Raw genomic sequence first — 27,468 nt, 5'->3', positions numbered from 1 at the left:
TCTAACTTCACTGGGAGCCACTGAGACCCGGCCCAGCTGCTCTGCTGCCGCCTGTCTGACTCGCCCTGCAGCCAGGCTGTCATCAGACACATCTTATTTAAATACTCTCCTTGTGTTTGTCCCCTGCTCAGAAGCCCTCCTTACCTTCAGAGGGATGACTTCCAAACCCTGCCGCCCAGTCTTCCTCCCCACCTCCCCCCTTCTTATGCTTGGGCCACCAATGAATCTGGACTCTTTGACACCCCCGAGCAGCCCTAAAATGTCCATTCTTGGCCCTGGAATGCGCCGGCTAGCTGGAGGGAGGTCTGTGAGGGTGGAGAAGGAAGCAGCAGGGCTTCCATGCACTAAACACGGGACACAGGAGGGCTGGGGGAGGGGCCCGGGCTGCTCCCTGACACCTACAGCCTTTCCCTTCACTCTCCTCCTCCCTTTCAAGGCTGCCCGTGGCATTGTTTTAATCAGGGTTCACCTGGATGTCCACATGTTGAGCATGCGTTATCTGGTGTGCTTGCCCAGGCCAAACACCCCCAGGTAGGTGAACCCTTAATCTAACAGGCCCGCAGCTGGAGATGACCCCCTAAGTCTTCACGAGGAGCGCACCACCACAAAAATAGACCAGGTACCTCATGGGCACACAGGACAGCAACACAGTCATTACTGTGAGGGAGGAAGCTGGTCCTCTTTCCTTTGTTTTCCAGAATTTTCTTTCATCCATCAGATCAGCTACTGTAACCTTGGTGGGTTTTAAAAGGAAAGCCTGTGGCTTATGGGAACCAGCCCAACTGGCAAGTGTTTCATGGGTGCTGACAGTGGCATCGTGTACAAACAAAATAGACAGCCCCTAGGAGAGCAAGGACACCAACTGCTCTGCCTCTTCTCTAAGAGGAAAGAAGGACAAAATGATGAAAAATCAAGTCATGGGATATTCAGTACAACCAACAGTAAGACACTTCTCTTAACACTTCTGAGGGCACAGTGTGTTGGAAAGGCAAACAAACCTCTTCCTTCTGATGCCTCTGAAAGCAAGGAGAGCAAGCTTCCCTAAGGGGACAGACACCAGGCTTGAGTCCAGGACTGCCACACACGTTCTAGAAGGGTCTGGAGCTAACTTAAGTTGAAATAAATATAGATTTGTCCCAAGGCATTTTCAATTATGGGCCTATGTTAATAAGGGTCTACGTCAGTAAGCAGGGTTAACTAGTTGGGATTTATCAAGTCAAGAGAAAAAGGGGGTCTAAAAACCAAACTATTATCTCTAGAATGTGGGATTAGGGTATTCTCTCAATGTCTACTTAATAGGTATTCCCATGGTTTGGGAAGTTTTGGATTTTGCATGTTACCTTATTGCAATTTGCTCTAAATGCTGAGATGCTAATATGAGAATAACAGTTGGTCAAATTTCTAGATAGGATTTCAAATATCCTAAATGGCTCTCTCAATCCTGACATGCCCTGAGGCCCAGCTCTCTTTCATGGTGCATTTTCAGGCACATCTGGGTGGAACACTTAGTAACACATGTATTTCTAAAAACCTCACTGCGAATCTATGACTTAAGCACATCTTAGCCACTTTACCCTAATTTACCTCCCCAAATCTCCTTCCTCATCTACAAACTGGGAATCACAATTACTTTATTGAAGAGGTACAAAAACTAATTTAGACACTGTTAATAGAAGGGGAAATTGCTCTCTCATCAGGCCTAGTGCCCAGGGTGAAGGTCTTAACATGTGTCCCACTTTCACCCTCTCCTCTTCTTCTCTCTACTAGAGGACATCACTTCCCAAAAGCTCTGGGCAAGAACAGGAGGCAGGAGAGGGTAGGACCGCATATTCAGAGAACTGTTTTTCTACTTTAAAAACATTCGTTTGAAATTCTGATCCAAAAGTTATATGCCTAAAAAATTCATTACCTCTGTTTTAATTATACAAGAGCCTTACAAGAAAGGAGCTTCCCAAGCATCTAAGAGACCACCACTTAACAGTAGGTTAGCTGCAAAAATTTCAGATTTTCCTCATGAGTGTAAAGTTTAAACGTTCAGATTTGCCAAGGAGAAGCCAATGGGAATAAAGACATTCACAGCAAGCTATTTCATAACCACTAGTTATCATTTACACATCAAATACATACAGCATTGAGACCGAATGTACAGAATTTCCACATTTCTATACAGTAATCAACATAGTGCACAATTCAAATCTATCTTACAATCAAGTGTACAAGTTTAAATATGGCTTTATAAACTACTAACAATAACTGTGCTAAAGTAACTCATAGGTCCAGAAATAAACCCTGGAATGCCACCTCCACATTGAGGCCCTTGTTCGGCAAGATGCTAGTCATTGTGTTTGCAGAACAGATGGTGCAGGTAAATGCTTCCAGGCCGTGTCCACCCATCAGCCCCCAAGCAGCTGAAATGTGGGTTCGAAGGATACCAACATCAGTCCTTCCTACCTCAGATAGCTGAAAATGAATCTGTGCATCTTCCACACATTTGGAGACGTGGGGTTATAAACAAATAGAAGAGACATATATAATCAGTGAGATGCTGGTTACCAGGAATTATCAGAACATGCTTTTCAGATGGGTACAGAAATTCTCAAGCAATACATCCTGTATTTGCGCTATTTGGTTTTTTCCCCCATCCTTTCTTTTCATATTTTGCTTAAATCCGTGGACTGTGAAATCTTTCAGAAATTTTCAAAACATTCTAGATCAAGTGGTCCCAAAAACAGAATTCAAAATAGCTCTTGTAAAGGCGACATCTCTTTCTTTACTATTCTCTTCCCCAACCAAAAATGCCCATTTTAAGTAAAAATAAATGCACACATACATACATTCCTTGACCTACGATCATGCGCCCATGCCTATTTTACATCCACGTTGCCACAAATGTTACATACACATTCTTGAATCAATTGCAGCCTTCTAGGCGCTACCCCTACTTGCCCTGTTGCCTAAACACTATTGTGTACAGGAGAATAGTCTTTGAAAAGTTCTATGTTTGCCATGGTTTTTAATGTACATATCAGTACAGCAGCGTGAGCAGTGTGTGTGTGTGTTTACAAATAAATATACTGAAGGGCAAGCTCAGAAAGTTTTACTGTGGGGTGAATGAACACAAAGGTTTGGAGACCACTACCTAAATATGGATGATTTTGGGTGTCTCCCTTTAAAGGACATCTATAAAACAAATATACATTACTTTGTACATTTTATATTTATAAAATGGAAACCATATGCCACAAACCCTTTTGAGAAACTAGGAGGAAGTTCCAGAGTCAAAGGAACTGGGTGGGGGCCAGCGCTCTGCTCTCAGCTGCCCCCCCCCACTTCCCGAGCTTGGCTTCGGTTGCGACAGCCCCAGAGCTTGAGCCTGTAAATGAAGGCAATGTGACTTCAGTGACTCCTGCACCCGTGTTTCCTATCAACAACCCTTCCCTACAAATTGCATGTGTTTTGGATTTATGAGCCTGGATTTTGTACGGTGGTACTAACGCCACCACTGAGACAACTTCTGATGTGCCTGACACGTTCTAACACAGCCACACCACACGGCTGCCTGAAGCTGTCGCATCTGTCACCCCTTCCTCCTCTCCTCCCACTCTGTGAAATCCTACCGCCACCAAATGAGGGATCCAGACCCTCATCTTCCCAACCATCAGCACCGTGTGAGTTGTCAGACAGTCTGCACGATGCACATCCCTGGGGAAAACACATGTTTACAATAAGCATGATCCCGTGCAACTGATTACTGGAGGTAATCACTTTGACAGGAGGAACACAAACATGTCGCCCCTCCTGAACCAGAGAGTCCTCAAAAATTTGAGCACTGTTTTTAATCTTATTGCTGCGAGAAAATTCAGATACAATTTGTTTAAAGTAAAAATACGATCTTTTCAACATGGTTTGTGTTTGAATAAGCCAAATGGGATCTCTTATCGAGCAAGAGAGAAGCAAATAGGACACAACACTTCCAATTCTGAACAACTGTTAAAGGGAAAAGTCCACAGACTGCTGTTCTGTTTTATTTTTTAAGAGGAGGGAGATGGTAAATACCCAAAGCATTTCTCTTTCCTAGCCCTCCACTCAACAACTGTATTCTCTCTGCTATCTGTTTAGCCATGGCTAATTAACAGGGCAATTCAGGAGCTGAAACCTATTGTTTTTAAAGTTATAGGTAATTTTTAAAAATACTAAAGGAAGGAAAAGGTTTAACTATCATTGATAAATGAGTTACTCTATTCCAACCACAAAGTAAAAAAAAAAAAAAAAAAAAAAAAAAGATGCTTGCCACAGGTTAAGGTGAATTAGTTATATTTAGTAATATTACTTTTTATAAAATTAGCCATTATCAGAAATATATATCGCTCTACAATTGGGGGATTGTTTCAAAATATTTAAAGCTGCAATTAGGGACAACAACAATTTTTTTTAAATCCAAGAAGGCCATCAAGTTCATTGCTGACATAATTTAATTGTGTAAGACCACTAAAGTCTCTACCAATCTTTCATTCTAGGTAACTTGTTTCTCGCACTAAAATGATCACGAGTGTTGGTGCTGGCCAGACCACATTCATAAGTTAATTTATTATTGCAATGGGCCCCTCTATTTATCTATAAGTTTTACAGTTTAGGGCAATAATCTTCTTGAAATTTTCGCATCCCACTTTGTCATAATCTAGCCCGCAACAAAAGTTTCAGAGAACCTTGTTCTGGGGACAAGTCCTGCCTTAGCAAGAGCCAGAAGGCTTGAGCAGGGTCACACTGTCAGCCCCAAAAGAGCGGAGTCACTTTCCTCTAAGCTATTTTTCAGTTTCCTTTGTAACCATCTCCAAAGACCAAGGCCAATACGTGACTCATTCCAGTTATCTTACCCTAAAGGTTAAGGAACCTTAAGTATCTTTCAGATATTCTTTAAAGTCGGGGCTAAAAACCCAAGTTTCTGGTAAGGAATTCAAACGAAGAAAACACCCACGATGTGCTCGCATTTACCCCCGGCATTAGCAAGAGCGCTCCAGGCAAGAGGATCCTTGCACACTTAGCCAAGTTTCATCTGGAAGCAACTGGAAAAAGGTCAAGCACTCCACAATCATACATAACTGATGGCTGGACCTATTAAAGATGGGTTGCCAGAGTTCAGCATTCAGACTTGGAAGTATTTGTCATCAAATATACTTTCATCGGTTCTTGTTCAACTTAAACAGCACTGCACACAAAGGAGAGCAAAGGATCTTGGATCATAGTCAGGAGCAATAAAAATAACTTCACCCTGCAAGAAAAAAAAAAAAAAAAGACCACAACAACGACAAAGAAGAACCTGAGTAGTTACCTATCGACAAAGGCACCGTCCTTTTATTGAAAATACACTCAACAATTATCCTATGAATGAATAAATGAATAGATGAATACAGGAAAATGTGATCGTGCCGACATTTTTCCTATAAGGAAAAATCCGGCCTCTTCTCTCCTACCTGAAGCCCCCAGCCAGTCAGCCTACCCATGCAGAAGTGGTGGGTTCGAGAGCTAAAATGAAGCTCACCTGGCCCTGAATTGATTTTGATAAACCAACTTTTTGGATGGTTTAAAGATAACCAATGAAAACAATAACAATAAAACCTTGTCAGTTTCCAAAATGCCCAATCTGTCAAAACAAAGCTATTTTCTCAATTAATGTAAGACAGCTCTTCTTCCTTCCTTCTCTGTCACTCAACACACACTCGACATAGAAAATAAGACGCTGCTTTTGCAAGCAAGTCCCATACCAATTTTTCTCCTCTCTGAATAGGTCAAAGGCAAGAAAGAATGAACACTAACAATAGTAACTTTTAAAGACTCTTTATACAGAAGGCTTCTTCAACTGGGGTCCGTGAGCCCCCAAGGAATCCACGGATGATTTCAGGTCTCTAAATCTGAACTTATATGTGAAATTTTGTATATTTGCATACATATATTTTTCTGGTAATAAGGTAGAGGACTTTCATAGGATTATCAGTAGCGGCTCTGACACCAGTTTAAAACAACTACTTTTTAGTGCGTGGCCTGCTTTTGGGCATACCTTTCCTGTGCAGCCATCAGGGAAGGAAATGATGAGTACTGTTTCTAGAGGAAAGGGAGATTATAATGAACAGGAACATCTTGCAGAACTGATAAAGCTGAGCCTTGAGAGGTGGGTATGAGTTGGGCCACTGGACAGGATGGGCAGCCATTTTGGGAGAGAGGCTAGCATAAGCAGAGGCAGAGTGGGGACATGAGGCTTGTTTAGGCAATGGTAAGCAGACCAATCTGGATGCACTGGATGGCTCACATGGAGGAGCCCTGGGAGACACCCCAGGAAACACGATGAAGGAAGAAGTGAGAATACCAGGCCCCAGGGAGTGGCCCTCACCCTGAGGCAATATGGCACCCCCTTAGGGCCAGAGCTTTTTAAAAAAAATTAATGGTTATGGGTAGAACAGATCAGGGACCTGACCAAGCATTTACAACAGGCTATCACAGAGGTCTAGGCAAAAGAGGGTGCTCTAAAATCAGGGCGCCATGTCTGTTCTGTTCACCACTCTATATCCAGTGTGGATCCCGGGGCCAGGCACAGGGTAGGTGCTCAGTAAACATGCAATGAGTGAGCATATGGGCATGGATTCGTAAAAGATACATAACAAAGAATAAGGAGTCTTGGTGACTTGGTATCATTCACAGAGCCTAACAGTACCTTGTAGAGAGTAAATTCTAACGAAAGATCTCTTGAATTGGTCTGGGCCGGGCTGAATAGACATGGAGGACAAGAGTGGAAGACTCCAAGCACTCTTTAAGAGAGGCTGGGGACGTGCTGTTTCCACGAGCATGGAGTGATTTCTCAGGGGATGTGGAAAAGGAAACCAAGTCAAAGTGGTGTAATGGCAAGAACTATCTAAGGCAAGGTGAAAAGACTTCAGTTTGGGTCCTGCCCTGCCAATGAATGCGCGTGTGACACAGAGCCAATAACAACCTCTGAGGCTCTCTTGTAAGGAGCTTTCTACAACTAATTCATGGCCCAGCTACACATTGCTATGATTCTACACTTTCTCTCAAATAATCTAGGCAAGACCCATGAAGCTAAAATCCCTAGCTCTTCCTTTCCTTGAACTCTATTTCGGGAAAACATATCCTAATACCTAATACGACAGTATCCACAGGCAGGGCTCACTGGAGAGCCAGACTGTAGTTGAGCTTCAAGTCCAAGTTGTTCTAAGTCTATGATCAGTCACCTGGGTAGCCCATGGCCTCAGCAGCATCACCTGGGTAGTAGCCCATGGCCTCGGCAACAATTCATTATGTCACAACAACAAAATGGTAAACTCTGACAATATAGTTTACCTCTGCATAAATTTATATTGCCCTTATATCTACTCTGACATATGCAGATTAAATCATACTGCTGCTGTGCCTCAATCCTGATGAGTGGGGATGAGGCGCAAAGGGAGAGGGATAGAGGGGCACAATTTATTTTTACAATGACAGATAAAAAAGAACAGGTGGCTAGCAGGTCTTCTGCCCAACTGAGAACATCTGTTAACATTAAAGATCACACTTTCCCTAAGTTACTTTCCAGTAAAAAAGAACTACAACTTGAACAAGTAAGCCAGATAACCAAAATGTCCCCTAATTTCTTGTTATTTTTCTTACAAGTAGCACCTGTTCACCATATTGGAGAACACTTCAAATCTGGGGAGCTTAAGAATGAAAGATAAAATTAAAATTTAAAAAATAAAATCAAAGCCCTCCCAATAAAGACTACCCAGGACATCCACACATCGATTCTGTCTTGGCCATTTTGTTTCCATAACCCACGCTGGAAAGGTAAAACCTGGGGATATTATTCCAGGATTCCAAATCAAGTTACACCTACAAAATGTTGACTACCCAGTCATGAGCTGTCAGCCTAGTACCCAAGACTCCAAGTGGTAATGTCCATTCAAGCCCCTGTGAGAGGTACCTGGATAGAATGACTTACTTTACAATTTCACAATGAACACTGGCTCTCCATGTACTTGCCCTCCAGGCAATGCACAATAAAAAAACATGTGACTTTACACAGTCAAAACTTAATCATTCTTGAAGTAAAGATACAACCTGGTGCTATATAGGAAGAATAAATTGTAGACAAAATTTCAAACACAACTCTTTCCAGCTAAGCGTAGGGACAGGGCAACTCAGTCTTCATGTGGATAGGTCTACAGTCCATTCGTTTATTGCATTCACATTTTCAAGCCCGAAGTTTCCCTAGTCACACAGAACTACCACCAGCTGACCTTGGAACACGCTTATTTGTTAGAGTCAAAAGAGATGAACAGTCCTCCCAAGTGACACTGCAGATAAAACATGCTCATCCATTCATATGTTCTCCACCACATTTTCATTAGGCGCCAAACAGTCCTCTCAAAGATTAATGACAAGTGGGTTTCCTGTGCAGTAAGCATTCCTAACTCAGGGCATCTCCGCATTTCCTCCCAGTTACATATGTCCTACATGGTTGCTTCAATGGTAAACAGCCTCAGCAACTCTCCCCCTTTACCTCTCTGTTGAGTCCACAGCATTGTAGGATTGTTTTTGCAAAAGCCATATTCAAAGAGAGTCTTTTTCAAGCCAGGTGCGTGAACTTCTCAGCACACGTTGCCATCTTTGAAGCAGTGCCTCTTTAGCCCCGCAATGCATGACCATTACCCAGCGAGTCCGTTGTGATCAGAAGCCAGGCAGTTCTGGTCGCAGCTGTAAATCTTATCACTGACCCTCCTAACCCAAATCCACGGCCATCACCCCAGCATCTTCACCCCGTATTTCACTGGAAAATGTTCTAAGACAAGAAAAATGATGTCTTCAGAGACAGAGTGCCTTAGTAAATACAGAAACCCCAAGGGTCCATGTGCTCTACGGGGAAGGAGAGGGAGCACAGGGAGGCTACGGGAGATCCTTAAGGAACATTAAGATTCGTCCTCAGCATTGCCTTCCTCTCACGGGGCAATGGCTGAGAACACCGGAAAAGTTGCATTAGTAAAACTGCATAGAGTCTACACTGCACAAAGTGCTTTGATACCAGAAACGTGATCCTCTTCATACTTCATCTTTTCAATACATCTTGCAAGGTTTGTTTTCAAAAAGACATTACAAGCTGGCAAGCGTCTGCTTAGAAAAATCAGTCAGATCCTTCCCCCTTCACCGCTATGAAACCCATCATGTTCCTGAGCTTTATTCCCTTCAAATAAACCAAACACAGGCAACGTAACCCTCAGGAGTCAACAAAGGACACATTCCAGTGTGCGTTCAGGCAACGAAAGAAAGACTTCTGCAGATACACAGAATTGAAGACTGTTTGTAGCTGTTGATGATCTGTAAAAATATGTTCAAGGTTCTTTCAACAAAAGATTTCGATTCAAGTGAGATCACAGGGAAGAACGAGGACAGAGTCCTAGCTGTGCCTTTGCATGTGTTTCGTCTGCTCGGCTTTCGCGAGTGACTGTGGCTGCTGTTGGCTGGATATGGAATTCCTTTGCCCTCGGATCTTCATACGTAGGAAGCACAATCAAGAATAAAATGTTGTGTTCATGTCACAGCTCTTCCAAGAGGTTTAAAGCGCCGAATGTTACCACATGAATCCTCACAACACCCCTGTGAGGTAGGTAGGTGGAGAGTATTGTTATCCCCACCTGACAGGTGGGGGAAATGAGGCACACAAGAATTAAGGGACTTGCCCGAAATCACACAGCTAGTCACTGGCAGGACCGAGAAGAAAACTTATACTGATTAGCACCTAGCACAGTGCTTTGCACATAGTAGGTGTTCACTGAATATCTATGGATTTTATTTGAATTATCTCAACATATAATATACACACATAAAATACAAGCAGCCACCATAGAACATTTGTCTCCTACATTTCTCCTGATGACTTCTCTCACGACTTCGAACCCACGTGGATGAAGGATGCTCGAGAATCCGTCTCACAACTGAGCTCTCGGGCTGAAGAGGCTCTACGTAAACACGATCCACAGACAACCTATTCTTGCACCTGCTCTACCACACAATGTTAGTTTTCTAATGAAAACAAAAATGCATTTCAGGAACCATGCTGACATTTCTTCTCTTTTTTGCCTGTTTTAAATGGAGCCATCTGAATGGTTCTGTGTCCTGTTTGTACAAAAAGAAATAAGGCTGCTATAGTCCAGTTAGCTTGTGAGAAGTGTGCCAAGCACGAAGATCTCCAGCCGAGATGGATTTCTACCTGGGAAAGTGGACCAAGCCCAGGGAGTGGCAGCTCCGGCAGAAGAGGGTCAGCGAGGCTGAACATCACTTGCACTGTTCGTGGTCTGTGTAGTCATCCATGTCCACGTCAGAATCGAAGAGCGAGTGTCCAGTGAAATCTGTATCTGGGGTTCTGGAGAAACTGTTCTCTGCTCCCTCATCTTCAAAGGTCTCTGTCCTTGAGTAAAAGCTGAAATCCAGCAGAGGCGTGTGGGTTTTGCTGCCTTCGCTGCTCTCCTCAGACTCGTAGATGGTGTTGTCATCATCATGGTGCCACTCAGGCCAGAATTTCCTCCTTATCCTCTCACAGTACATGGCAAGGTTGATCAGCTCACCTGCGGGGTGGGGAGGGGGTAAGGAAAGCCAGGGTTACTTCTCAAAGGCAGCAGTCTACCAGCTAGCCGCTTGGCTTTTTGGAGAATTGGGAAGAATGTGGTGGAGGACACGTTTACAATGTTTTTCCGCAGAGGGACCATCAAATGTTTAGGTTTTCATGCACATAAGAAAGGTGAGTGGTTAAAGTTAAATTCGTGAGTGGGCTGAGTGAGATTTAGGAGAGAGTCTTATGGTGACGAGGGGGGTGGGTAGCTTATTGAAAATGGCAACTAAACTGCCATCACTTGGCTGTGTAAAGCATTTTATAATTTTATGTTTGCTTATCAAGAGAACTGGTGCTTCGACTGGTTCACATTTAAATTAATTTATAGCCCATAAAAATACACCAACTGTTAGTTGGGTTAAGTCAGCCAGAAGTAATTATTCGTTCCACAAATATTTGTAGTGTTATTAAGGACTGGGTACTATGCCAAGTAGTTGGAAAAAGTTATGTTAAGATGTAAATTTTGCCCTAAATAATCCTAAATAAAATGGATAACTCAGTATTGTCTATGGATGAGTGTGCCCACAGGCGCATTTAGAACAGGTTTTTTTTTTTTAATTTTTTTAAATAAAATTGAACAGCTACACCCATAATTACGTTCCCACTCAGTCACTGGGTTATTTCTTTTTCATGTGAATCAAAGGAACACTTTTGTTAAGTTGCTAAAATTGTCCAGGCATTCGTCTGAAACATGACACAGAATTTGACATTTATTTCCTAATTCCCAGTGAAAAATGAAGAGCTTGAGTTTTTGCTTTTGATCCACCAGATGGCAACATTGCTTACAAATACATAATTTGTCACTATCCCTTACAGGATTTCATTGCCCTAAGAATATTCTTTGGATGTTTGTTTTTTAAAAGTTATATAAACATCTACTTATTACAGAGGTAATCCATGTCTTATGGCAGAAAATTAGAAAATAATACATATGCAAAAAATAAAAGAATTACCAATAATCACATCCACTGTAATAACATTTTTATGTTGTCCAGAAATGTATATACTCGTATGTACATTTCCATATATTTACACTTGCTATTTAGCATTTACTATATATTCTGTTTCTTATGCTACTTTTTCCCACTTAACAACCTATAATAAACTTCCAGTTTCACACCAGCACCTTGATAACTGCACAAAAGTTCATTATTCAGATGTACCATAGTTTCATCTTGTTTTTACCACACCCCCTTTTATGGCCATATAGGTTGTTTCTATATTAATGGGTCTATTGATCATAGTCTTTAACTACTCTTGTTTTATTTTCTATCAAAGAAGATAATACATTCTCATTTTGGAAAATTAGAAGTCTGTATATAAAAATGGCATAAATAGATAAGGAAGAAAACAAAAGGCACCTATAAATCTCATCAACCCAAGGTCATCACAATTAACATTTTGGTGCAATTTATTTCAGCATATTTTCTATTTATTTATGGTCATTATTGCTACTTCCTGTTACTTTGCATAACATTATTATATACATTTTGCCATGAAAATTTTTCAAAACTTGACTGCTGCTCTGCTTCAATAAGCACATTCCCTATAAAACATAAAGAAGCAAATCCCCTACTCCATGGATCCCACAAACCGGTGGCCTAATATTGGTTCCAGGTGACCATTTTCGGTTGCCTCAGATCACAACAGTTCCACTCATACTAAGAGTCCATCCTGATGGCCCCCCACTCAAGGATTTTACATGCATGCCTGAGAGCCAGAAGCCAAGGCGCCAACATCAGTGCTCCTTGAAAAGATGCAGACTAAACCTTCACTTAGATTCTCCCTCAAGGAAGCAGTCAGCAAACACCTCACCAGGTATTGCTGCTGGTCCCAGGAAACCAAGACTTGGACAAAGCTGTGAGGCAGCCCCAAGGTGTGTGGGGAGAGGGAATATGGAAGGGGGTGATCGAAGATGGATTATGGTCACTTCACAGCAGGGTCTGAGGCAGCTGTGTTTGCCTCAATCAAGACCATTCACTGTGAGCTGGTTAGCGAGCAGCTAGATAAAGTCAGAATCTATTCACAGTATTCACAGGATCTACACCATATATGGTTCTAACTGCTTCTGTGGCTGTTTTTTCTACTGCCTGTTTCTTTGCTTTTCTTGCAGAAGAGCTGCCCTGCCTTCATCCTGTGTGACATGAATACCCCTTCAGTGTGCAATAGAAATTGATAATAATAATAATAATAATAATAATAGCAAACATGCATATAATCCTTACTGTGTACCAGGCACTGTTTGAAGTGCTTTATTCATCTGTTGAATTAGTCCTTGCAACAATCCTATGAGACAGGAACTATTATTATCCCCATCTGTCACGGGAACACTGAAGCAACAGAGAGGTTAATTAACTTGCCTAAGGTCACATAGCTAGAAAGTGGCAGAGCCAGGATTCAAACACCCACAGTCTCCAGACTCCATGCCCTCCACCACGAATCCATTCTCTCTCTCTCTCTCTCTCTACTGATGAGCTGACAGCCTGGCTTGGTAATTAATAGCTGCATACTCCCTGTCACAGAAGATTTTCTTTCTGGGGTCTCAAGAATTGTGAGGGGACAGGTGCTGCCCTTCAAAGATAATGAGCTGTCAGGAAGAAGTGATCATTCTATCATGTAGTCCAGAAAGGGACTGCTTTTGATAAGCAAAATCTGGGAGCCCACATACCCATCCTCATATCCTGCCACTGATAAAAATGGTGGAATGAAGAATGAAATTTTATGGTTGAGTTCTACCCCTGTCTGGCTTTGCCAATCCCTTCTGTGCCCAGATTCTCCATCAGCTGACCCACTCGGCACACTACCTGCCAATAGAATAGAAATAAGTTGACAGTAGAAACAGGCTCTGTGTGTGTGTGCATGTGTGTGTGTGTGTGTGTGTGTGTGTGTGTGTGATATGCCTGTGTTAACATAAATGCCTATGTTGAATGTGTGAACTTTGTGAAATAATAGAAAAACAGCATTTTTTTTCAAAGTATACACAATAATCAGATAACAATTTCATATATCAAACTGGTAAAAATTAAAATCTGATAACATCCAATGTGGAGGGTCAGGCATTATAACTACATGTCTGGTGGAATTATAAATTGCTATAACATTTTTGGAAAGCAATCCAATATCATCTGTTGAAATTTTAAATGTACCTATCTGTGGCCTAGAACTCCACTTTTATTTCTCTATTCTACTAAAATAAAAGCACCAGTATGTAAAGATATATGTATATGGATGTCAATAGCATTGTGTCAGTAAAAAATAAAAGAAAGATGAAAATGGCCTGAATGTCCATCAATAGGGATTATTGAATAAATTATGGTATATCAATTCTATATATTTTGCAGCTGTTACAAAGGCATGATATTCTATTAAGTGAAAAAAGCAAGTTATAAAGTAATGTGTATAATGCAATTCTATTGTTTAGTTTAAAAATAGTAAAAACAAACCAAAACTACTATATACACGTATGTAAATTTGCACAAGAAAGAAAGGCATAGAAAGAGTCATTCCAAATTCTTAATATTGGTTATTCCATGGGGCAATATCAGACATGGATGAGGGGGAAGTCATAAGTCTTTTAAAATATTCCTATATAATTCAACTTATTATGACAATCATGTATTTTTAAATTTAAAGTTCCAATAAAGTACATTAGTGAAATACTAATGAGTGATTAGTGATATGCTCAGACAGCTTGAGAGGCTGTTTATCAGAAAGCCAAATGGTCCTCGACCCAGAGGTCACCCCCAAAAAGAATAAAGAGCTTTTCTCTTAGAGTTTCTCCAAATGGAAATATCCTCCACTGCTCTTTGAAAGAAAAAGTGACTCACTTCATTTTCCTGTATCACTGCAATTTCTCTAATATTCAAAAACATCTTGTACAATGTGACACTGAAAACGTTGTCAACCAGCCCCAGAACCCAGGAGTCTGTTTCTCCCAGCTGCCAATCGTGCAGCAGGAATGAGAGTGAGGGAGAAGCAAGGAGGGAGCTCGCCAGCACGGCCCAGACCACCTGCCCAGCCCTCGGTCATGAACCAGCCAGGTTTTGGAGAACGTGGGGTCGGCACCCACACACCCTCATCATCTACAGGCAGTTCTTCGGCACCTCCCTGCTGCAGGCCTGTGTGAGGTGCTAACCCCACAGAGAGCCCATGCTTGCTCTCTTCAGCATTCTGCCACACGGCAGGGAGGGCACGGAGCATGTCCTCTTCAGAGAAGGTAGAAACAAACTTGAATGGTGTGATGAGGACACCACCTTCCCTTCATCTCCTTGAAGCTAAAGGGTACTCACTCACAGATCCCAAAATACAAATACCCACCAGAGTCACCTGAGCCAGCCCCTCCCCGAGCCCCGAATGACCCACAGCCACCTCTTCCCAAACATTCCAGATGGAGAACAGTAAGTGTGGGGGCGGGGATAGACTCAACGGCTTCTCAAAGATATCCAGCATGTTTTCCACTTCTCAAACAATCAGATAATAAGCAAAAAAGACATCCAAGAGAAATAAATAACTGTTGGAATAAAGTTTTTCAGAAGCACACAGAAGGTGTGGTTCTCACAGCTTCCGAAAAAGAGCATCAGGTTGTGTGGCTCTGCCGTGGCACTACCAGGAGGGGGGACCCGCTGCACAACGCCTGCCCTCCTGGCACTTCTGTTCCACTTTTCTGGCCTCTGCCGTTCCCTGCGCCTGTTTCAAAGAGTGCCCGGATCCACACGCAATTCTCCAAGAAGGACACTCTCAACAAAATGTCAAATGAGACTCTACATGACGAACTTGCTGATAGTAACACTGAGATTTTTTTTTAACTGTAAAAATGGCAAAAATTTCAAAATAAATATTCAATCCTAATTGAGGAATAAAATTTGAGGGGCTTTCAGACACTGCTCATAAGCATACGCACTGCTACAAGTCTTTCTAGAAAGCAACTTAGCCATACAGACCAAGAGCTTAGACCTTTTGAGATAGAAATTCCCCAACTAGAAATTTGGCTTAAGGAAATAACCAGAGATAAGCAAGAATATATATTTATACAATATTCACTACAGAACAGTAGTTTAAAAAATTATGTGAAACAAGCCACAAGTCCAGAAAAAGAAGATTAATCATATCAATTACAATGTAGCCATAGGATAGGATATGACCCAACTGCTAAATATGTTGTTTTAAGGCATATTTAATGACAAGGGAAACGGCCATGACACATAGTTAATGAAAACTATACGTTTATAACTGTATCAACATCTTGATCCCAATTTTTGAAAATACACACATACATGTACTTGATGAAAGATGAGAACACAAACCACAATATTAACAGTTCTCTGTGGGTGACAGGGGGCACAAGTTATATTTTTTAATTTTTCTATCTTTTCTAAATTCTCTCCAGCAAGGAATAATATTTCATATATCTACATCTATAATACACAAACACCTAAGTATATTTTAAGAATTGCTGAATATTCGAAGTCTGTCATCTTACCTAAATTAAGGAAAATTTCTCACTAGCTCAGATGGCTCCAGTATACTATGTAGCTAGATATCGTACCTACTATCTAGGACCAAAAGCTAATATTATATACATATACACTCACACACTCACACGTGTGGCAAGGCCGACAGTGCTTGCTTTGGCTGTTCCAAAGCTAAGGCAGAAAACTGCCTGATCCAAGCATTCCCGCTCCTGGATTTGAGCCAGTTCTAAAGCATACAGGTGCTTTGTTTTTCTGCGTCTCCTTCCTCTTGTTACTTCTTGGGAAAGACTCTACCACAGAAAGAGCAAAGGCAGAGAAAGAAGTAGAGACCAAAGGAGTAGTCTGCCTGTCTATTAGCAGCTACAACCAGAAGGTTTGGAAGGGCACGGAACCAATGACCAAGATGAGATTAGAGACCCTCTGTGGACTCTAATGAATCATGCTACACCAGTCCCCAGGGAGAGCTGGAAGCTGCTAACTTGTTTAAGAACCAAAGTACATGCAACTGTGCGCCAAAGTCCCTCGCAGACGATGGTGTCAGATTCCCCCAAATGTGTGGGACTCAAAATCAATCCTCCAAAAAGGCTGACCCATTTCTTTAAAAAGAACACTAAATGTCTTGAGTCCTTCCAGGAAGTAAAAGTGAAAAGGGCCAAGTCATAAATAATTTAACAAAAGATGCCTCATTCCTGCAAGAAGGGATTCTATAGAACTCGATAGTTCTACTCATAATGGACACCTAAATGCTTCTGACTAATAACAGATGACATCAGCTGTGTGTGTGTGCGTGTGTGTGTTTGTGTGCACGCACACACACATGCTTGGGTACAAATATAAGTGTGTACAAATGAGTGTGTATGGGGTTTGTGTGTATAGAAGTAAGTGAGAAGATGTGGCAGTGTGTGTGCTCATAGGTGTGTAAGAGTGGTGTGCTAGGGAAAGGGAGGGAGGGAGTAGGAAGTAACAGGAATAGAGTGTAGATATAAAACACACTTCAAAATGAACTAAAGGGAACCAATACATTTTAGATGATTAAAATGAAGGGAAACTATTAATTTTAAATGCTACAAACATCACCAATAAGAACAATTTAGGTAATTTCCAACACATTGCAAGACAAGGAACATCTCTATGCTGATCATATAGGAAATTAAATATCAGTCCATACTGTCCCTAGCCTCACTCAGCTGAAGTTCTGGAAGACCTTCAGACAATGCCTGATCCATTCCAATGAAGTTTGGTAACGTGTCTGAAGCCCCATCCCCACCAACAGGAGATCCAGAGAATGATTCCTCCTGTCCTTAGCATGGTCTGAGCCTCTGGGCATGCACATGAATACACATACATACACACACAGTAATACAGCCTTCACCAACCTTCCTATCCACCCACCTGTGACCACCACACATCAGTGTTCACCTGCCTCAGTTTCCTGTATGATTCTGCCTTACTTGGTTCCAACCATCCATCCATCAACATTAAAAACATTCTATATGCTGCTCACTGGTGATCTCATCTACACCCCCAGCCTTCTCAGTTGGGGCTTAAATACCTTGGTCAACTCTGTCACTCCCCTTCCCAAACCCAAATCTTAGACTTTGATCCCGATATCCCCAAGCCCCGGGCACTTGCTTAGGTACTTCCTCAAATTGGAGATGACTCGGGGCACCTTGGTTAAATGTCTGCCTTCAGCTCAGGTCGTGATCCCAGGGTCCTGGGATCAAGCTTTGCATCAGGTTCCCTGCTTAGTGGGGAGTCTACTTCTCCCTCTCCCTCTGCCCCCAGGCCCTCACTTCTGCACTCTCTCTGCTTTCTCTCAAATAAATAAAATCTTTAAAAAAAAAATTGGCGATGACTCTGAACAGTTCCCATTCACCAACACAGGGGAAGCCTCTCCCGGAGGCCAGCTTCCCTGTACATCCCACCCCTTCAGTCTGCCCCCCAACACATGCATACACCAAGATCTGGTCTCTTGACATCAACTCACGGTGAGCTTACCTTCCCCGCCCCCTTGCCAACATGACTTTTACTCTTGGCTTACCACCCCTACCTCCACCCCACACATATAGTCATTCATCCCCTAGGTCTGGTCCCATTCATCCCCACTTCAACCCCTCCAGTCCATAATGTAATTCTGACAGGCCTTACAGCCAAGACCGTACTACAAAGACACAAGATTGTGTTTCTTTGGCCAAAATATACAACAATTACTACTACTAATAGTAACAATACTAACATTGTACATAGTATCAGACTTATAAAACATTTGTTGACACTTCCCCCACTTTTCACAATCTTGAACTTACTAGCTCTACTACTCTCAGTGTATGATCTACAGATACCCACTGGAAAGGAGAAAAGAATGTTTTGAACTCAAATGATGTAGAAACATAGGTACTTATACCCACATGTGAAATATGTGAGACCAGTTCAGACTCAAAAACAGCATCAAGATGGGCAGTGAGGCCATCAGCCCCAGCCCACCCTGTTTGCTGCCGCACTAGATCAGAAAGTGGTGAGGTGTGGCACCAACGTCCCAAGGAAATTAAGGAAGACCAGCAAAACAAGGGCATTAGGGGGAATTCAAGCCTTGTATCAACAAGTATTAGTCCACTATGTAAGGAGCTGGTGTAGTACACAGTACAATTTGTGTCAACTTTGTTGAGAACATAGTCTAGGCAAGAGCGCATGTGAGAAGCCTGGTCTCTCCTCAACCCCCACACATCCAGAGCATAATAAACTGACCCCAGCCCTGGCCACCACAGCCTGGTGTCTCCATAAAGCACACTCAAGTTCACAGGCATTGGCCTAGAATTCTCCATTGTGTTATCCCTACCCTTCACCCCACAGTAACTCCTAAGGCTTAAAGAGGTTTGTAGGGCTTGCCTTTGATCAGCCGCTCTGGTCTTGTCCCAGGTAAGGTCCACATTGCCTGTGCCAAGTGTCCAAAGACAGTGGCGTCGAGAGTAGAAAGCTTGGGCCCCATGATGTACTTCTTATCACCTGCAGCAGACAGAGCAGAGAGGTCATTGGGCTGGCCTGCACTGCCCCATGTGGTCACCATGGCATTCAGCACACTCAAATTATAGGTTCATTTAATTGTGTGTCAAAAGCTTTGCAAATTTAAAATGCATGCACCCCCTTTTTCTTAAAAAAAAAAAAAAAAAGAAACAAAAGTAAAACAAATTAATTTGTGATGGATCAACCCATACAATAGCAAAACAGGGGAGAAACTGGGAACATATCAAGAAAAGCAGGTAAGGGAAGAGGGTTCACGGGGCAAAAGGAGATCTGATCACCCACAGACTTCTGGGGGCACCTCCTTGTCTCGAATTCTAGTAATTAAAACTTGAGATGCTGAGAACACCTGGAAATTTGCTTAACCCGTCTCAAAAATAACCCACACCAAGCACACTAACCTCAGCACTTATTTTATTAAATTAATACACCACCTCAGGAAAAACTCAAGAAGCCTAAGCTACGTGGCAAGGTTTTCCATGCTGCACCATGGTCTTGGCAATATTCTCACCACTGAACACCAGCTTCCACAGGAAGCACTACAGCAAGAGAAACTATGAAATTACAGGCCCAGCCCTGCGATCGGGCTCTCGCGCAACGACGTGTCACACTGCTGCTCCATCTCTCCTTTCCCATCACTACTGAACTTCAGTAGTGAACTTCAGTCCTCATCACCTGGACCGTCCTATCTGACCTATTAAAATTGTCCCAAGTCATCTCCCGAGCCACTATCAGGCGCTGCAGCAAACAGAGGCAACACAGGTGGAACTGGATCCACCTCGTTCACGTCCTGGCGACAGCATTATTCACTGTGGGAGCCTGGTCAGTACTTAACCTCTCAGAGCCTCAGTTTGCCCATCTGAAAAATGGGGATGATAGTAACAGTGCTCATTTCTCAGGGCTATCGCAAGGATGAATGGCATCATGCACATGAAGCACTTGGCACCATGTGTCGGTACCTCAAGCATTGGCTTTCATAATAGCAGCCCCTCCGTTTCTCCAGCCCGTTCCATAGCCCACCTGACTTAAATCACTACAGTACTCCTCTCACCATGTCACTCCCCTTCACCAATACTGTCAATGGGCTATGAAATGGGTTATGAAAAAAAGTCCAAACTCAGAATTCAAGGCTCATTATGCTCTACCTCCGACCCATGTTCTGGCTTTCTCTGCCGCTCCTCCCTTACTCTAGCAAACTTGGGGAACACTTCCCATTCCCCTGCATACTTCATGCTTCCCAAGGTCACATCTTTGCCCAGGCTGTGCCCATCCCTTTCCCTGCCCCCCACAACCTGTATGTGCTCCCCACTACTCTCCACCTGGTAAATTCTATCCATCCTTCGAGGTCCAGCACGAGCCTCCTTCCAAAGCTTTCTCTGTCTATCTGGTGGTAATGGGACTCTTCAGTTCAACAGCCTTGTGCTCAAATGTTGCCGTTACACATAGGACCTTGTAGGACTGTAAGGCCTTTTATGCCTACTAACCGCGATTTCTTGAACCATAAAATGGGAAGAACTGCTGGTTGTTTAGGAATTGCTGGTTGCTGGTTATTGCTGGTGAATAAATGAGGTGACTCGAGGAGAGTACACGGCAGAGAGGTCTTGCCTCTTCTCGCCCAGTCTCGAGTGCATTTCTTCCATACTGTGCTATGTGCTGGTTGGTTTCTGTTTGTTTGTGCATTTTATCTTTCCAATGAAATGGTAAGTTCTTTGAAAGTAAGAATAATTTCTTATTTTTATTAAACAAATTCTAATGCAATGTTTACTACATACATACCAGGCATGGTTCTAAATGCTGTATTCCACAAATATCTACCCATTTCACTGTTTTCAAATGGCAAGCTGACAAAATTAACTATCTGATGACTGCATATAAACAAGCTAGAAGGAGAAATGGCTGGAGTTGGGAATGCCAGTTAACAGACCAACAGAGCACAATATGAGCCTATGGATATGTATCAAATCAACATTTTGTAGACCTTAAACTTACATAATATTTTATGTCAATTATATTTCAATTTTAAAAATAAGTTGAAAACAACAACAACAACAACAAAAAATGGAGCTGGAGATTATCTTTAAAAAAATCATTTCTACTCTATATTATACCACAGGGACCAAGGAATACCCTACAATATGCTGAACCTAACCAAACTGTCTACTCTGGTGAGGACAAGCAAGTTGGCCATACCTGGACAAAAATAACAAAGCAAACCTGGGTAAATCATTTCTTCTCAAGAGGGTCAGTTATTTTCTTGGGGTGCCTATGTGGCTCAGTCGGTTAAGCATACAACTCCTGGTTTCAGCTCAGATCATGGTCTCAAGGTCGTGAGATCGAGCCCCGTCTCCGGCGCTGTGCTGAGTGCAGAGTCTGCTCGAGATTCTCTCTTTCTGAGGTGCCTGGGTGGCTCAGTCCATTAAGCATCTGCCTTTGGCTCAGGTCATGATCCCGGGGTCCTGGGATGGACCCCTGCATTGGGCTCCTTGCTCAAAGGGGAGCCTGCTTCTCCCTCTGCCCCTCCCCCTGCTTGTGCTCTCTCTCTCTCTCTGACAAATAAATGAATAAAATCTTTAAAAAGTACATATATAATTATTTGAATCCATACATCAACTAGTGCATAGACTATTCAGCCTGAATTTCTCATTTGGTATCAGAACATTAACACTGAAAGCTCCTGGATTTAGTTAGTAATAGAACCCGACTAGGAAGGCTGGCTCCCAGGTCTTCAGCACTCTGGCCTCGGGCTCCTTACTCTGTAATAGAGCAGTTCATCATCTCAGAGATAAACACCCCCTGGAGGGTTGAGCTGTGATCATTTACCAAAAACAATGCTTTAGAGAGGAAGAAATACGGAATTTAGAAAAAAAGAAAGAAAAGAAGTCTAGGGCTTCTTAAAGGTGCTTCCAAAAAAAAAACTGATGGAACTTAGTATTTGTGGAAAATGTTGAATGGTAGATACAAAATCACAAGCGTATACACACACACACACATCAGTTATAAATTTAAAGAATATCAAAATATACTCTTATCAAAAAGTCCTCAAGTACCAAATGGCAGGAAGATTTTTAAAAACTTTTTATTTGAAATGATTTTAGACTTACAGAAAAGTTGCAAAAATAGCAGAGCTCCTGTATACCCCTCAACCGGCTTCTCCCAATATCAACATTTTATACAACCACAGTCCATGTAGCAAACTAAGAAATTAGCATGAATACAATACTATTAACTGCACTATAGACTCCATTCACATTTTATTCATTTTTCAACTAATGCCCTTTTGTGTTGCAGGATCCAATCTAGGATCCCACATTGCTTGTAGGTGTCACGTATCCTTATTCTCTCCTCCAATCTGTAAATTCCTCTGTCTTCCCTTGGCTTGCATAACCCTGACACTTTTAAATACTGGTCAGTTATTTTCTAGGGCGTTCATTAATTTGAGTTTGCCTAAGGTTTTTTATGCGTCCATGTGACTGGGCCCCGGAGTGCTAAGTTATTTGGCCAAACATAACTCCAGGTGTTTTTGTGAGGGTGTTTTGGATGAGGTTACATTTCGGTGGCAGACTGTGTATCACAGATTACCCTCTCTAATGTGGGTGGGCCTCATCCAATTTGTTGAAGGCCTTAATTTTAAAAAAAGTGGGGGGGCTGACTCTCCCCAGAGTAAGGGAGAATTCCTTCTGCCTTCAAAGGGGAATGTGGGCTTTTTCTGGTCTTTGGACTCTCAACGTGAAACATCAGCTCTTTCTGGGTGTTGAGCCTGCTGACCATTGGACTGAACCACACCGTCAGCTCTCCCGGGTCTCCAGCCTGCGCACTCACCCTGCAGATCTTGGGACATGCCAGCCTCTATAACTGCAGGAGCCAATTCCTTATATTACATTTTCATACTAAATATATACATCCCGAATATATATGTATGTATTTACATAGCTCTTATTGGTCTGTTTCTCTAAGGAAACCTGACTAATACACCTTCTCGGGGCATCCTATCAGAGGGTCCCTAATGTCCATGTGTCTTATCGTTGGGGATGTTAACCTTGAATATGTGGTAAAGGTGGTGCCCGTGAGGTTTCTTCACCGTAATGGCACTACTTTTCCTTTGCAACTAACAGATCTTTTGAAACTGTATGCATATCGTGTTTCTCTGCAAACTCTGGCCCACTGATTTCAGCACCCACTGGTGGATGTTTTCTGAGACAATTATTACTAAGATGTTTGCCTCATCAGGATTTTCTATTTTCCTTCTACATGTATTGATTAGAATTCTACTATTCCCTACATCCCCCATTTACTCATGTATTCAATTATTTATTTATGCAAGTATGTATTCATCAATACTGATTTTACTCTATGGCTTATAACCCAATACTTTCATTATATATTTTATCGCTCAAATTGTTCTAGCTTTGGCCTTTGGGGCATTGGCAGGAAGTAATTTTAAGAGGGAAATTGAATTAAGATTTGACTCTGCTTAGAGACAAAGAGGCCAGGCTAAGGTCTCAAGACTGCAGCACTCTCAGCTTTCACCAAGTAGTTCCAGATCTTGCGGCCAGACGTTGCAAAAGCAAAACACTAAGGGCACTTCTGAAGGGCACTGAAGGAAAAGGCTTGGGGGACAAGGCAAATCAAGCTTCATTTTCAGTAGGTAAACTATCCCCTCTGGCTTCTATAGGGAGGGACAGAAGCAGCTACAAGATACCTGAGCACCCATGACTCCCTGCCAGCCTCCAGGTTGGGAGTGGGGACCAGAACCACTGGTGAGGGCAAATGAAGGTTGCAAATACCAGAAACCCCAGGAGGGGAGGGAGAGCAGACTCCCTGAGGGATGCTCCACCAGAGACCAGTGTCCAAGTAGCCACAACAGCTCTGTGAGGGTGCGGAGCCCTCCTGACCATGAGGGCAAGCCCACAGCACAGGAGAGTGTGAAGTACATCCAGCCAATGAAGGCAGGCGGGCTTCAGGGGCCCAGGCTGATTTCACAGAACTCCATGTCTGAATCTTCAAGTGGCCATTAGGGAGCAGAGACCAGTGAGGAAATGCAAAGACAGTGACCAAACAGCCAGGGGAGAAGGGCCATGGAGAAGAGCCCACGGCAGGGGCAGTAAGAGTTGGCTTCACGGAAAGCTAGGGAATACTAGCTGGTCCTGGGTGTTTCTAGAATCTGATCCTACCTCTCTTGGGTGGTTTGGGCAGCTCTTGTCCATGGCAAAAGTCATGATACAGATGCAGTAACCACTGGGACACCCAAGGAGGACCACAAATTGAGTGGGGAGTACTAAGTCAAGAATAACAAAAACATTCCAGAGCCCTCAGACTTGAACTGTGATTGGATTTTACAAGATCACTGATCAAAATCTTAACTGACCACATTAATCCAAGGCTGCTTATCCTGATCTCCAAGCCTGATCCGGCTCTTGCCACGCTATCTGCTTCTCCTATCATGGACAGCAACACAGGGCTGACCAGGAGACACCAGGGCACAACACAGATGAGAGTACATGGAAGAAGATGGAGCATGTCGGCCAGCTTCTTCACCCCCATTAAGGACTGACTGAGGTGATGGGTGGGAGAGGATGGCAAAGGGTGAATATGGAGAGCAAAGCCACATAGCAGTCCAGGGAGAACTAAATCAACATGGAGTCTTAGAAGAATGGTCAGAATCCAAGCCTGATGATTGAGGACAAACTGAGAGAACAAACTGTAAAGTTAGTTGAAGCAAGCCAGGTTTTGGTGAGCAGGGGAACCAAGGGAAGAGGAGAAAAGAAGAGAGCAATAATGGGTCTTAAAAGTCCCACTTAGAGGGTGGGACCATGTAACAGCACAACTAAGAAAGTACTCCCAATCCTAGGATGTTGGCCTTGTGCCTGGCTCTCAGCCTCCTCTCCTTGGGGAGGATGCGTGAGAGCTGACAGCTGCTAACTTTCCCCAATCCCAGGCAGGACGAGCCAAGGTCTAGCTGGCATGAATGCTCTACTTTAGTCAAACATGCTGGGTGTTCATCCCATCCCCCCTGGCCTCAAATAATATGTCCTCTTACCCAACCTAAACCTTCCCATCAGGCTCAGATCAAGTCCTCCTTCCTCCACTCTGCAACGACCAATACACGGTCAGTCCTGGTGTACAAGTTCCTCTCACTGCCACCTCCTCTGCTAAACCCCAAAGGCACAAGCGCTTAGAGCAAGGCTGCTCAGAGAACAGTCTGAGCCCATCAGCATCACAGATTCTCAGGTCCCATCTACTGAATTACAATGTCTGGGAGTGGGACTAGAAAATCTGTGTTTTAACAAACTTTCAGGTCAGTAAAACTCACCTGCAGAGTCTGCAGTTCTTGGGCCATATTTCAAATAGCACTGTTTGAGGTGCAACTTTACCATCTTTGTTAACTAAATTTAAATAAAAACTTGAAAAAAAAATTAAAAACAAATAGCACTGTTCCAGGTGACTCTTGTCATGCCAGAGTTGGGAAGTATTGGTCTGGACTAGATCAGTGGTCTTAAATTCAAGCACGCATCATAATCACCTGGAGGCCTTTTTAAAAACACTGATTGATGCCCCCACATCCCTGCAGGAATTTCTGATTCAGCAGGTATAGAGTGGGACTCAAGAGTGCATTTCTACGGGGCGCCTGGGTGACTCAGTCAGTAAAGCATCCAACTCTTGATCTCAACTCAGGTCTTGATCTCAGGGTCATGAGTTCAAGCCCTGCACTGGGCTCCATGCTGGGCATGGAGACTACTTAAAAAAAAAATGCATTTCTAATAGATCCCAGATAATGCTGATGTTGCTGGTCCAGAGACCACCCTTTGAGAACCACCAATCTGGTGCACCATTAGGTTATTCACACGTGCTATCTCATAGTCTGATTTGTGTGTCTGCGCTATCTCCTCAAGTAGTTTTTCAGCTTCTTTGAAGGCAAATAACCCTCAGTTTTACTTTTCTGTCCATCGGGTACCTATCACAGTAGAAATTGTCAATTAGGTGATAATAGCTTTAATTATGTGTGATCTCTGTCCTTTCTTAAAATGGCAAGCTACTGTAAGTATTAGAAGATAGAATAATGTGGGAGTACTCCGCAAACCAGAAGTGCTATTTTAACATTAGAAATGCTCTTCTACTCATCACCAGTAATCAGAACAAGTACTGACCATGGACAGAACCAGTCCAGCATCTCTCCCAGGGTAGAAATCCCTTCTCCCACTTCCCTCCACATACTTTCCAGCCCCAACCCTGCTAGAGACGTCTCTATCACTTCTTGAGCAGGACAGACTAGTCTATGGTTAAACAGTTCCTTACACGGAGACAAAATATGACTCCTTAGAACTCCCATCACTGATCCGGGTTCCCTCCTGCGGGATCACACAAAGAATTTATGGCCATATTTACTCTACCTGCTCCTAGGAAAGAAAATCTCCCCTAACATACTTCTAAGTAAAAGCTGACCACGTGCACATATATCACTATGGAATCGTGGGTAGAAAGTTTACTTCAGGGCTTTGGAAATAGCTGCAGAAATGAACCTCTGACTCACATCTGTTCCCTCCTTTACTAATTTTGTTCCTGTTTTCCACTGGTCACTGTCAACTCTGCTTCTGCCATTTCGCTAAATTTCCTGTACATGGCAGAAGAGAAAGGGCTTTGCTAGAAAAAGTAAGTTCAAGAGAGAAATTAAAGAAAACAGTCAAATTTTCAAGTACTCATTTTTCTATTAGTCTAAGAAATAAAGAGTAATTGTGTATTTCAACTATGGGGTTCCTTATACTTGAGCACTGATATGACTTATAAGCAGAGAATTCCAGTGAAGTCAAAGAGGGCATCACCCATGTTTCTAGTCTCCTTCTCTTACCTTTAATTAAATGGGAATTTGAGGAAAATTGGGAAACAAAGATTTTTCAGCACTTTCCCCAAGGATAGCACAAGTCACAGAATCTTACCAGCCAACCTTCAAAGAACACATGTTAAAGTCTTTTTCTGCGTGTGAATCTCCAAGAGAGCAAAGCTAGGAAAAGGAAAAGGAAAAATAAAATCTACTTTCTGTTCTCTCTTACACCCCTCATCAGGCTCTTTGTCAGGCCACTTCCTTTACAGAGCTCTTGTTCCTATTCCCAGCATATTCTAAAAATTACTGTGTATGTGATTCTTTCAGTTATGGGGGAGAAAGGGGTTGCTCTCTTATGTGAGGTTATTAACCATTGGAAAACACACCAGAAGAAGCACCTAAATTTAATCCTTCCTCAGACTTAATTTTTGGAAAGCAACCAGATACTCCTGCAATTAATTTTCTGTAAGATTTTCTGAAAGAACCCACGGAAAGAATTTTTCTCAGCTTGC

General features: G+C 42.7%; 1 protein-coding gene across 2 annotated transcripts in view; it reads right to left on the bottom strand.

The window, feature by feature from the left end:
* Nucleotides 1-2,084: 2,084 nt before the first annotated feature.
* Nucleotides 2,085-27,468, bottom strand: part of FAXC (failed axon connections homolog, metaxin like GST domain containing) — a 73,119-nt gene continuing 47,735 nt past the window's right edge. For both annotated transcript variants that reach the window (XM_026511757.4, XM_026511758.4), the window contains 2 exons: nt 19,009-19,125; nt 2,085-10,607 (listed from right to left, as the gene is read on the bottom strand). In XM_026511757.4, coding sequence (XP_026367542.1) covers nt 10,318-10,607; nt 19,009-19,125 — 407 coding nt within the window. In that variant the 3' untranslated portion in view covers nt 2,085-10,317. The remainder of the gene's footprint in view (nt 10,608-19,008; nt 19,126-27,468) is intronic.

Source organism: Ursus arctos, unplaced genomic scaffold (genome assembly GCF_023065955.2).
Source record: "Ursus arctos isolate Adak ecotype North America unplaced genomic scaffold, UrsArc2.0 scaffold_13, whole genome shotgun sequence".
In the NCBI taxonomy this organism is placed as follows: domain Eukaryota; kingdom Metazoa; phylum Chordata; class Mammalia; order Carnivora; family Ursidae; genus Ursus; species Ursus arctos.
The sequence above is the reverse complement of the archived record's forward strand: the minus strand, read 5'-3'. Positions and strand labels throughout refer to the sequence as shown.